We start from the raw sequence: 11389 nt of genomic DNA, 5'->3' as shown, positions 1-11389 counted from the left end.
GTGCGGGCGAAATGAGAAGACATCGCACGGTTTTACCCCGGATAAATATCCAACGAGAATGTGAGTTTTGAGAACAGCAAAGTCTGGAGGACAGGAAACAGTCTTACTAGCGTCATATAAGCGCTTCGTCGTCAGAGCATTTTATCCACACACACACACACACGTATACTTACTATGTCTGTATGTGTTCATAATTTGGAGCACTTTGACTCTTCATTCGTGTTCCATTATTTGTCAGATGCGAGGTGTGAGGCGGAATCTCCTCATTCCCAAACCCCAGTACAAGCAAAGCGGCATCTAACGTCTACAGCATCTGTAGGGCTATGGTTAAGAACTTCATTAAATGCATTCCATCCCTACGCAGCTGACTAATGTGTCTTTTCAGTGACGTTTTCACACATACATACAACTACATGCAGTCAGACGTGCCCACATACACACATACACACACACATACACACATACATACACACACACACACACACACACATACACACACATACATACACACATACAGTCCAGAGGGACTTTGGGCCCCAAGAACATATCTCACACTACCCTCCCTCCCCCGCAAGTAATGTTTAAATTAAAAAACAGAATGGGGCCACATGGCAGGTATTATATCAGGCTTGGTTCTTTCTAGAATTGAATTATGTCTGCATATTGTTGTGCTGCTTAATGGAAATATTATGATTATCTGTAGTTCTAGCCAAGGTTGTTATCAAACTTTGTTATACTCAACTGTTAAAACACATAAAGCAATGTAATCGCTGTACATTCTCGTTTGAAAAATGGCAGTTGATTACAGACAGGAAAATACAAGTTGTCCAAATTTTAAACAAGGTAAACTGATTCGCACCTGTCTGTGTTTTGGGGCCAAATGACTTATCAAATGACTTATCAGATGACTTATCAGATGACTTATCAAATTACTTATCAGATGACTTATCAAATGACTTATCACATGACTGATCACATGACTGCCAAGATAAGCTCACTCTCCCATGTTTTCCCTGCTCGTCATCACAGCGCGGGAAAACTGTGTTCCACATATTAAAATCGGCCTAACATGCATGCATGCATGCAGCGTTGACTTAACAAACCTGCATTTTAGCTGTATCTAGGCTGTAAAATCTTTTTTCAGAAGTTAAAAGTATTTTTTCTCCTGGTCGGGCTTAAGAAAGGTTTATCCGACGTCACGCGATGTTTTATCCCGAGAGGAACGCTTATAATGAGCCGCTTTCCCCTTTTAAATGCTTATTTTCTTATTACCGTTTAAATAAATAAATGCTGATTATTTTTAGGCTGGTCTGGGTCGTTCATCTAACTCACACCGAAGTTTAGATTCCACGGCCAAGAGCCGGTGCCGCATCGAGCCACAAGGTGGAGAACTCGAAACTTATTGCGCCCGTAGGACTAGCCTTACTGTTTGTGGTTATAACAAGTGAGCAACACACTGTCCTGATATTCAACCTGTCCCGATAGTCCCGTCTGTGCTCGAGCACCTGTAGCATTTATATTGTTTTACATTACATTTACAAAGCAATCAAACTACAAATTACAAAACAACCAAACTGCATTGCAACATTATTCCCACATAATTCCGCACGCTTGCATTATTGTAGATTAAGTCTGTGCCGCTTGGAAAGACGCAAGTTCAAAGCCGTACTCTACTCTTCCCAGGGCTTCGGTGTCAGAAGAAGCAACGCAGACACCTATAAATAAAAAATATACATTTCTACACCATAAAAATGAGCCGGATATTATATCTTTCACATTATTTACGGCCTTAAACGGAATCCAATGCTTTGACATCCGCGCGCGTTTATTACAGTAGTACAGAAGCAGCTGTGTCTTAAGAAACACTATTTAAAAGTGTTCTTCCTTTTTGACTTTCTGGGGTCACCTGGGCGCCTTTGGTCCAGTGAAGTCAGTGAGTGACTGAGTGACTGAGTAAGTATGTAAGTAAACAAGTAAGCAACTGTGGTGCAATTCTACTTAAAAAACAAGTATCTGCCCAAACATAGCCAACAGTAAAAACAAAAACAACTGAAACATTAAATGGAAACATTAAAGATTTAATAACAACAGGGTCCTAATATGAAAACTAATAATAGGAAGATGAAGTTTGTGGCTGTGGATCTGGACAGGAGAAGGCTAATATAGTGACTCAGTTCAAATATGCCAGAGTCTCACGGCAGTCTGCAGCCGCGGTCCCTGGACACGCTCCCTGTTTCTAAGTCCAATAAAGAAGAAGATTAAGCAGCTTTTAAGCAGTCCCAGACAGAGCACTAAGAAATGTGTGTGTGTGTGTGTGTGTGTGTGTGTGAGAGTGTGTGTGTGCGACTGTGTGTGTGAGTGTGTGTGTCTGTGTGTGTGTCCAACTGTGTGTGTGTGTGCGACTGTGTGTGTGTGTGTGCGTGTGTGTGTCTGTGTGTGTGTGTCCGACTGTGTGTGCTAATGTGTGTGTGTTTCCGACTGTGTGTGCTAATGTGTGTGTGTGTGACTGTGTGTGTGTGTGAGTGTGTGAGTGTGTGAGTGAGTGTGTGTGTGTGAGTGAGTGTGTGTGTGTGTGTGTGTGAGTGAGTGAGTGTGTGTGAGTGTGTGTGAGTGAGTGTGTGTGTGTGTGTGAGTGAGTGTGTGTGAGTGAGTGAGTGTGTGTGTGTGTGTGTGAGTGTGTGTGTGTGTGTGTGTGTGTGTGTAAGTGAGTGAGTGTGTGTGAGTGAGTGTGTGAGTGAGTGAGTGTGTGTGAGTGTGTGTGTGTGTGTGTGTGTGTGTGTGTAAGTGAGTGAGTGTGTGTGTGTGTGTGTGTGTGTGTGTGTAAGTGAGTGAGTGTGTGTGAGTGAGTGTGTAAGTGAGTGAGTGTGTGTGAGTGTGTGTGAGTGAGTGTGTGTGTGTGTGTGTGTGTGTGTAAGTGAGTGAGTGTGTGTGAGTGAGTGAGTGTGTGTAAGTGAGTGAGTGTGTGTGAGTGAGTGAGTGTGTGTAAGTGAGTGAGTGTGTGTGAGTGAGTGAGTGTGTGTGAGTGAGTGAGTGTGTGTGAGTGAGTGTGTGTAAGTGAGTGAGTGTGTGTGTGTGTGTAAGTGAGTGAGTGTGTGTGTGTGTGTAAGTGAGTGAGTGTGTGTGTGTGTGTGTGTAAGTGAGTGAGTGTGTGTGAGTGAGTGAGTGTGTGTGTGTGTGTGTGTGTGTGTGTGTAAGTGAGTGAGTGTGTGTGTAGTGTTTGGGATGCTGGGCTGGTCCTACGGGGCTGCGTGGGTGGGGTCAGCATTGGGGGAAGCTGGGCCATTGGCAAGGATGGAACCAGGGATGGGGCCAGGGGCGGTGTCATGGGCGGGGGCAGGGGCGGGGCCTGGCGCGGGGGCGGGGCTGTAGACGGGGCGGGGGGCGGGGCCTGGGGCAGGGGCGGGGCTCTGGTTCTTGCAGCGGTCCTGGTCTCGGGCGCTGAGGGCGGGGAGGGGCACCAGCAGGGTCTGGTGGAACAGGGCGTAATCGGCGCGGTAGCTGGGCCCCTGCACCCTCAGCACGTCCCGGAAGCGCGCGCCCCAGCGGATCTGCCCGGGCCGGTACGAGGACCGCGTCTGGTGCAGGATGCCCGTGGAGTCGCCGGTGTAGGTGAAGGACACCACCAGCTCAAAGTCCTCACGGCCCAGCTGCTGGGCGCTCAGGCCGTACAGCGGGCTCCCAGGGGCCAGCGCGTGCGTGAGCGTGGTGGGCGTGGCCAGCAGCACGTCGCTCTGCTGCAGGGCCAGGTCTGTGTAGGACACGCCCACGTGCTCCGAGGGCTGGGGCTGCAGGCGCACCAGCTGGGCCGTGGCCACGCCCTCCACCATGTGACTCTTGCGGAAGTCGCCCAGGCGCCAGGACAGGCACATGTGACCGTCCCGGCGGCCAATCACGGCGCAGCTGCTGAAGCCCACGGTCTGCGCGCGCTTGCGGGCGGACGCCATCTTGGCCACGACGATGCCGATGACCACGGTGTCAATCACGCAGCTGAGCACGTCCTGCACGGTCACCACGGCGATGGCCAGCGCACAGTTCTCCGTCATGCCGCGGAAGCCGTAGCCGATGGTGGTCTGTGTCTCCAGGGAGAAGAGGAAGGCCGCCGTGAAGCCGCGCACGTTGTCCACACACGGCGGGATGGAGGCGTCCTGCACCTCCCCGTGCGCCAGGGCGATCACCCAGAACAGCAGCCCGAACAGCGTCCAGGACAGGATGTAGGACAGCGAGAAGAGCAGGAACATCACCCTCCAGCGGATCTCCACCAGCGTGGTGAAGATGTCGGTGACGTACAGCCCCCAGGTCCCCGGCACGTGGTGGAAGGCCACCCTGCAGCTGCCGTCGCGCTGGATGTAGCGGCGCTTCCTGTCAGCCTGCGCTGGCCACGCCTCCGCACTCAGGGACATCCTGTCTGCCAGCCCCTCCCCCAAACTCAGGGACTTCCTGTCTGCCAGCCCCTCCCCCGCACTCCGGGACTTCCTGTCCGCCTGTCCTGGCTCCGCCCCCAGGGTCACAGGGAGGTCAGAGCGCCCCACCATAGAGTAATTCACACCTGTAGAGTTCATTCTGCTTCAGCACTGACACCTGTCTGAGAGAGAGGGAAATGGGCAGTTATATATCTTTACACACATTACACCATTTCTATTGTTTTGGTTCTGTACACATTGGATTTGAAATGAAACACTGAATATGAGGTTCAGACAGTCAGATTGAGTGAGCCCATATTGGGTTCTTCTTAATGATGTTCCAAACAGTTCCAAACTGTTTAGGTAAGCCCATTGTTCAGCCAATGTCTCTGACTTTTTTATTCTTATTTCTCAGCCTCAGAATGGCTTCCTTGACTGTCATTGGCACAATTCTGATCCTCATGTTGACAAATGCCAATAGACTCCAATGGCAATCAAAAGCCTAGAATCAAGACTAGATACTGAAAGCTTCCTTATACCTGCACTAAGAAAGCAACTGAATACCCCCGACTAATCAGAAATGCTTGTTCCCTGTAAAATGGGACTGTAGTTAATACCAATAATTCTGTAGTCTGTTCTAATGACTGTGATTTGCACTTTTTGGTAAAAACTCACACACACACACACATGTACACACACTCACGCACACACACACTCACGCACACACACACGCACATGCACACACACAAGCACACACTCACACGCACCCACACACTCACGCACACACACACGCACATGCACACACACACAAGCACACACACACTCACTCATGCACGCACAAGCACACACTCACGCACACACACGCACACGCACAAGCACACACACACACGCACACACGCACAAGCACACACACACACTCACGCACATGCACAAGCACACACACACACTCACAAGCACACACTCACGCACACACACGCACCCACACACTCACGCACACACACACAAGCACACACACTCACTCATGCACGCACAAGCACACACTCACGCACACACACGCACACGCACAAGCACACACACACACGCACACACGCACAAGCACACACACACACTCACGCACATGCACAAGCACACACACACACTCACAAGCACACACTCACGCACACACACGCACAAGCACACGCACACACGCACGCACACGCACAAGCACACACTCACGCACACACACGCACACTCACGCACACACACACGCACACACACACACTCACGCACACACACACACACACACGCACACAGTTTAAGCCAATACATCACAGGACCAGTGGAGTCCTGTTTGTTCCCCTCTGAATGTCCTGCAGCCAGCAGATTCACTCTGCTAGCAGGGAAAACTCTGGGACATGGCAAAACTCGCCAGCAAAACCGACACACGATTTTCTTTGCTGATGTTTTTCTTCATTGTTTTTGAAAAAGTAATTTCATTCATGTGTGTTCCTGTGTTACCCTCTCTCTCTCGCTCCGATGCACTCTGCTCGATCCCAAGCTCTATTTTCAGCCCGATCTGGGAATGTTTAACAGCTATGATCATTTCCTGTCTCCACCATGTCAGCACAGCTTATGGTAATGAGCGGTTGCCTAGCGATGCTCAGAGTATCGGTAGACACTTCCTCACGGTTTGGAGCTCAACTCGCCTGTATCACTCATCACCACCACCTATTTAAAATGTAGACCTACTAGTATTATAAATAGTGAGTTATGTAACAACATTTGTAAACACTAGATGCTAATAGACATATGTATACCGTATATACATATATATGTATAAATGTATTAGTATGTAAATGAAGTAAATTAATGACCTCAAGACATTTGTAAACACTAGATGCTGATGGATGTGCGTACATGGGAAGACCAAGCCAGTGGCAGCCAAACAGTGCACATAAACACAGGAAAGCACACATGTAGGCCAACCCGTTTATGCACACACACATATACTCACCGAGCACTTTATTAGGAACATTTTTACTTTATTACATCTACTTATTCATGCAATTATCTAATCAGCCAATTGTGTGACAGCAGTGCATTGTATACAACCTTTAAATACGGGTCAGGAGCTTCAGTTAATGTTCACATCAACCATCAGAATGGGGAAAAAATGTGATCTAAGTGACTTTGACCGTGGAACGATTGTTGGTGGCAGACAGGGTTGGAGTATCTCAGAAACTGCGGATCTCCTGGGATTTTCACACACACTAGTCTCAAAGAAGTGTTTGCAAAGAATTGTGCAAAAAACAAAGAAAAATCCAGTGAGCAGCAGTTCTGCAGACAGAAACGCCTTGTTAATGAGGGACGTCAGAGGAGAAGGGCCAGACTGGTCAAAGCTGACAGGAAGTGACAGTAACGCAAAAAACTACAGATTACAACAGTGGTATGCAGAAGAGCATCTCTGAACACACAACACATGATAACTCTAAGTGGATAGGATACAGCAGTAGAAGTCTTAAAAATAAGTCTAATAAATGTCTAATAAAGTGCTCGGTGAGTGTACCCACGCAGACACTCAAATACAAACGTACGCACATACACTTCCCTCCATCTTCGGTAAATCGATTAAGTTGTTCTGAACATTATAACAGCCAGCTTCACATAATGACAATCTTTCTGTCTGGTTATTTGGCTACTTTACTCGCTCAGCCGAACAGAGAAGATTGTGATTGAAGAATCTTGTTCACTCGTACATGGGTCGGGAGGAACTCGGAGAAATGTCAGCCAGGAGTTGTCAGGTGATTTAATTAGCGACGTGTTATAAGCAAACCTATCAGGGCATAAAGGCCCCAATATGGGCACTGAGTAGCATACACCATTTCTACGCTCGGAAGTTTAAACGGAAAACGTAACTTTAGCCTACTGCTTCGATAAGTAGGGAGGGCAAAGTGGAGCTTTAGAATGTAGACCGCTGTGTGTGCACGTGAGCTCGCCAATAGATTTCTCACAGAAAACGTAATTTGTCCACTTTTTTACTTTACAGTAGAGGTGATAAAACTTACAATAACTAAGTGCTAGTGTGTTCTAAGCCTTTACTGGTCCCTGTACGATGTTAGCATGATGTAGCTAGCATACGCGAATAGCACAAAGCCATACAATTTGCTTTTTAACGGCACTTGGTCATTCGAACGATATAAATAAAAGCATTCGATGAAGTTCGACGGCACCAATCCATTGAAACTATGAAAAAGTAACCAGGGACTTTGGACTTATAAGGCTGGACATACCGAGTACCCAGCAAAAATATTGACCTGGCTCCAGTCACACTTTTGACAGTTCGAACCGCCACCAACTGCCATGTATGAGCGCGTGAAGTAAACCAGCAAAAGCTATTGTTGTGTCACCATTTTCGAGCTCCATATACGTAAAGAATGGAATGGCAGTGAAATCTGCCTGTTTTTCGGTGCCGTCGGGGTCCAGCATTTAACATCGATGGAATGCTGGTAAAATGAGCGCTTAAAGCCACAAAAACAGTCATTTCGTCACATTAAAATTCAACCTAAGCAGAATTATTGTCCACCACACGTTAATTTAAGGTTAAACTGAGATAATAATCATAATATTCATGTTGATTTCCGGAAATACATTTTTCGGTTGTCCTCCCTACCATAAGGTCGCTAGCTAAGTAGCTAGTTAACGATAACGGGTACGTTACATTACAATTATATTACCATCTTACTTGAACTATCAGTTATCAAATCTAGCTAGTTAGCCAATTTATTTGTGTTACGAGTTATCTTGTCGAAACGTTCGCTTAAATATGAATCCGTTTAGATGATGATACAAATTTAGTTTGAGTAGCTAATAGTAACAAGATTAACTTGAGAAGCTCTCGTGCTGCGCGCTAGCCTTTTCAGAGTCCAGTAAGTTCGTTTGCTTACAAAGATTTTGGCCTAAAAAGTCACTCAGACTCGTCGTTGGCGAAGGTTTGGCTGTTTTAAAGTAACGTTACATTTTACCGTTTTAATATGCCTCTAATAGACCGACGGATAAAGGAAGAAGATATTTTTTTATAGATAAATCATTACATTTACATAGTTATTTTATAGACACTCAATGCGCTTAACCGTGATGAGAGGGAAACTCGCCTCAATCACCACCAATGTCCTGGTTGATGCACGGCTCACACCAGCTGAGGTGGAGAGGGAGAGAACCGGATATTGCCAGTTGAATCGGGATGATTAGGAGGCAGGTTGAAAGAGTCATGTTGGGAATTTAGCCAGGACACCGGGGAATCCCCTACTCTTCGTCGGTTTGTTTAACGCCTCATCCGAAAGACAATGCCGAGTGCTAATGTGGGTATTTTTCTCACACTGAGTAAAAAAAAAACAACAACAACAGCACGATCAGTATCCCTGATAACCGGAATATTTATCAGACTACCATCTATACATGAGGTGCAATCCTTCATCTATCAATCAATCCGTTTATTAAGACCACTGAGGTCGTCCAGCTCTGCGGTGGCTCTCGGCGGAGATGCGTTAGATAACCGTTTGCGTCAAACAAGAAGTTTACGAGTTGCTGCTGGCTGGAAGCAGGAATGCGGCCGGGTGGCACAACAGGAAATGGATGTCTTTCCCTCTACCTGCGACTTCCTGTTTTCGGCTGTTGTCTTCACGCCATTGTTTGCCTCCTTCTGTGGGAAGTTTGGGGGAGTTTTACTGTCTGATTCACTTCGTTAAACTGTCTACTCATCCTCACTATGGACATAATAATAATAATAATAATAATAATAATAATAATAATAATAATAATAATAACAGTGATATGTCGTTTCCCACAGATGGGAACATAAGAGCTGGCCTTTGAGTCACAGTTACATTATCAAGTCAAATTTTAGGAGCTCTAAAATGTGCAGCATAATTCCTGCAGCAGAAATAAACTGTGGGACAATTTGTGAGATTGTAGATTTATTTGTTAAGAGTGGTATGTTAGCCTAAATATGTTTATAACGAACAAATGTACACTATTAGCAACGTATGTAGTTGCTAATTCTCCCTCCTAGCCGGTCTCCCAGCCAACCCCTGTCCCTGGCATCAGAGGAATCAGTGTCACTTTTTCCTATTTGCCTTTTACGTTCTAACTTCGTGTGCGTCCATTGTATTCATTCGTATCAGATTTCCCTATGCGGCTGAAGTAGCCTGCAGCCCACGCTGCCCTGCTGTGGGCTCATTCTCCACATTCGCCACTTTCAGGAGAACAGCTCTTGGATAATAAAGTCTCTTCACTTGTCAAGTTGGTAACCACTTTCGTAGTACCAGTTAAGTCCGATAGCGGTGGTTTGGTTTTGTGAAGCCAGGTTACGCAAAGAAAAACTCTTTCGAGATTAGGGTCAGAGAATAAACATGGCTATAGAAGGCTGTCCTCAGAACATATAATCTCTTTCTCTGGTGGTACCTGAACAGGTTATCTCGCTCTCTCTCTTTCTCTCTCTCCCTCCCTCCCTCCTTCCACACAGAAGTACACTCACGCATACACTCAAATACCTTCCACATCCTGCCCTTGTCCTGCCCCTGTCCCGTCCCTGTGCTTTGGGTAAAACACGGGGGCATCTCGGCCCAGTGCAAAATATGGGCTCTTTCAGAGCACTCCATGCCTCAGGTCATATTGGCAACAAAAAAATGCCACCCTGCGCGTGCTTGCTGGTGACATCACCATGGCTCCGCCCACAGTCCAATCCCAATCCAGCCCTGGTTTTCTGTTCTCCTGGGTAATTAGTGCTGCTGATTGGCTGGACTGTCTTCACACCCAGGTGAAGGGAGGGTAGAAAACCAGCAGGTCTTGGCCCTTGAGGACCGTGAGTTGCTGATCCCTGCTGAACTGCATTTCCTGGAATGGAAACTCTTTAGAAAGCTGCTGCATTACTAACAAAAGTAGGAAAGGAAAATGTAAGACTCTGCTGGGAGTTCAGCGCTGTCTTTCTTTCCAGGGTTATATTTTATAAAATAACGAGGAATGTTATTCTGTTTCAGTTCATCAGGTGTTTGAGACATGAATCATTTTGTATTTGCACAATAGTTGATCATAATTCTGTCGATTTAGTAGGGTATTAATAGGGGCTTAAGACAATACTATAGCAGTAATTTTCATTGGTTGAAAAGGTATAAGATCCAGAGTGGCGTGGCACCCTTGGGACTGAAAGGGTTAACAGGAGTGTTCCGCTCCATTGAGTGGTGCAAGACCCTGCCCCCTCTCCGTGTCTGACCTCTAACGGGTCGCGGTTCCGTAAGGAGTCTCCGCAGGGCTAATGTTTATGGGATCGGGTCCGTTGGGCTAATGTTTCACCTGTAGCACAAATCACTGGGCCGGGTCGGAACATGGCTCTAATGAGCCCTGAAACCACTGTGCTGCTGTAATCAAGTGCAACGACCACATAGTAATGTCAGAGAGAGAGAAGGGGAGAGGGGTGGGAGAGAGGGAGAGAGAGAGAGACAGAGGGAGGGAGAGAGGGAGACTGGCAAAGTGAGAGAGGGGGAGAGAGATGGAAGGAGAGGGAGGGAGAGAGACAGAGAGGAAGGGAAAAAGGGAGACTGGCAAAGTGAGGAGAGAGAATGTATGTGTGCTGGTGTGAGAGCTAGCATGTTAGCCTAGCAGTGTGTGTTTGTGTGAGAGAGTGAGAGCTAGCATGTTAGCCTAGCAGTGTGTGTTTCTGTGAGAGAGTGAGAGCTAGCATGTTAGCCTAGCAGTGTGTTTGTGTGAGAGAGTGAGAGCTAGCATGTTAGCCTAGCAGTGTGTGTTTGTGTGAGAGAGTGAGAGCTAGCATGTTAGCCTAGCAGTGTGTGTTTGTGTGAGAGAGTGAGAGCTAGCATGTTAGCCTAGCAGTGTGTGTTTGTGTGAGAGAGTGAGAGCTGGCATGTTAGCCTAGCAGTGTGTGTTTGTGTGAGAGAGTGAGAGCTAGCATGTTAGCCTAGCAGTGTGTGTTTGTGTGAGAGAGTGAGAGCTAGCAT

The 11389-nt window shown here is 46.9% G+C and overlaps 1 protein-coding gene across 1 annotated transcript in view; it reads right to left on the bottom strand.

Moving 5' to 3' along the window:
- Window positions 1–3236: 3236 nt before the first annotated feature.
- kcnj16a (potassium inwardly rectifying channel subfamily J member 16a) overlaps window positions 3237–11389 on the bottom strand; it is an 11846-nt gene continuing 3693 nt past the window's right edge. Inside the window, exons 2-3 of the mRNA XM_061230621.1 lie at window positions 3389–4582; window positions 3237–3346 (exon numbers count right to left, since the gene is read on the bottom strand). Coding sequence (XP_061086605.1) covers window positions 3237–3346; window positions 3389–4559 — 1281 coding nt within the window. The 5' untranslated portion in view covers window positions 4560–4582. The remainder of the gene's footprint in view (window positions 3347–3388; window positions 4583–11389) is intronic.

This window comes from Conger conger, chromosome 2 (assembly GCF_963514075.1).
Source record: "Conger conger chromosome 2, fConCon1.1, whole genome shotgun sequence".
In the NCBI taxonomy this organism is placed as follows: Eukaryota; Metazoa; Chordata; class Actinopteri; order Anguilliformes; family Congridae; genus Conger; species Conger conger.
This window is presented reverse-complemented; position numbering and strand designations above follow the sequence as displayed.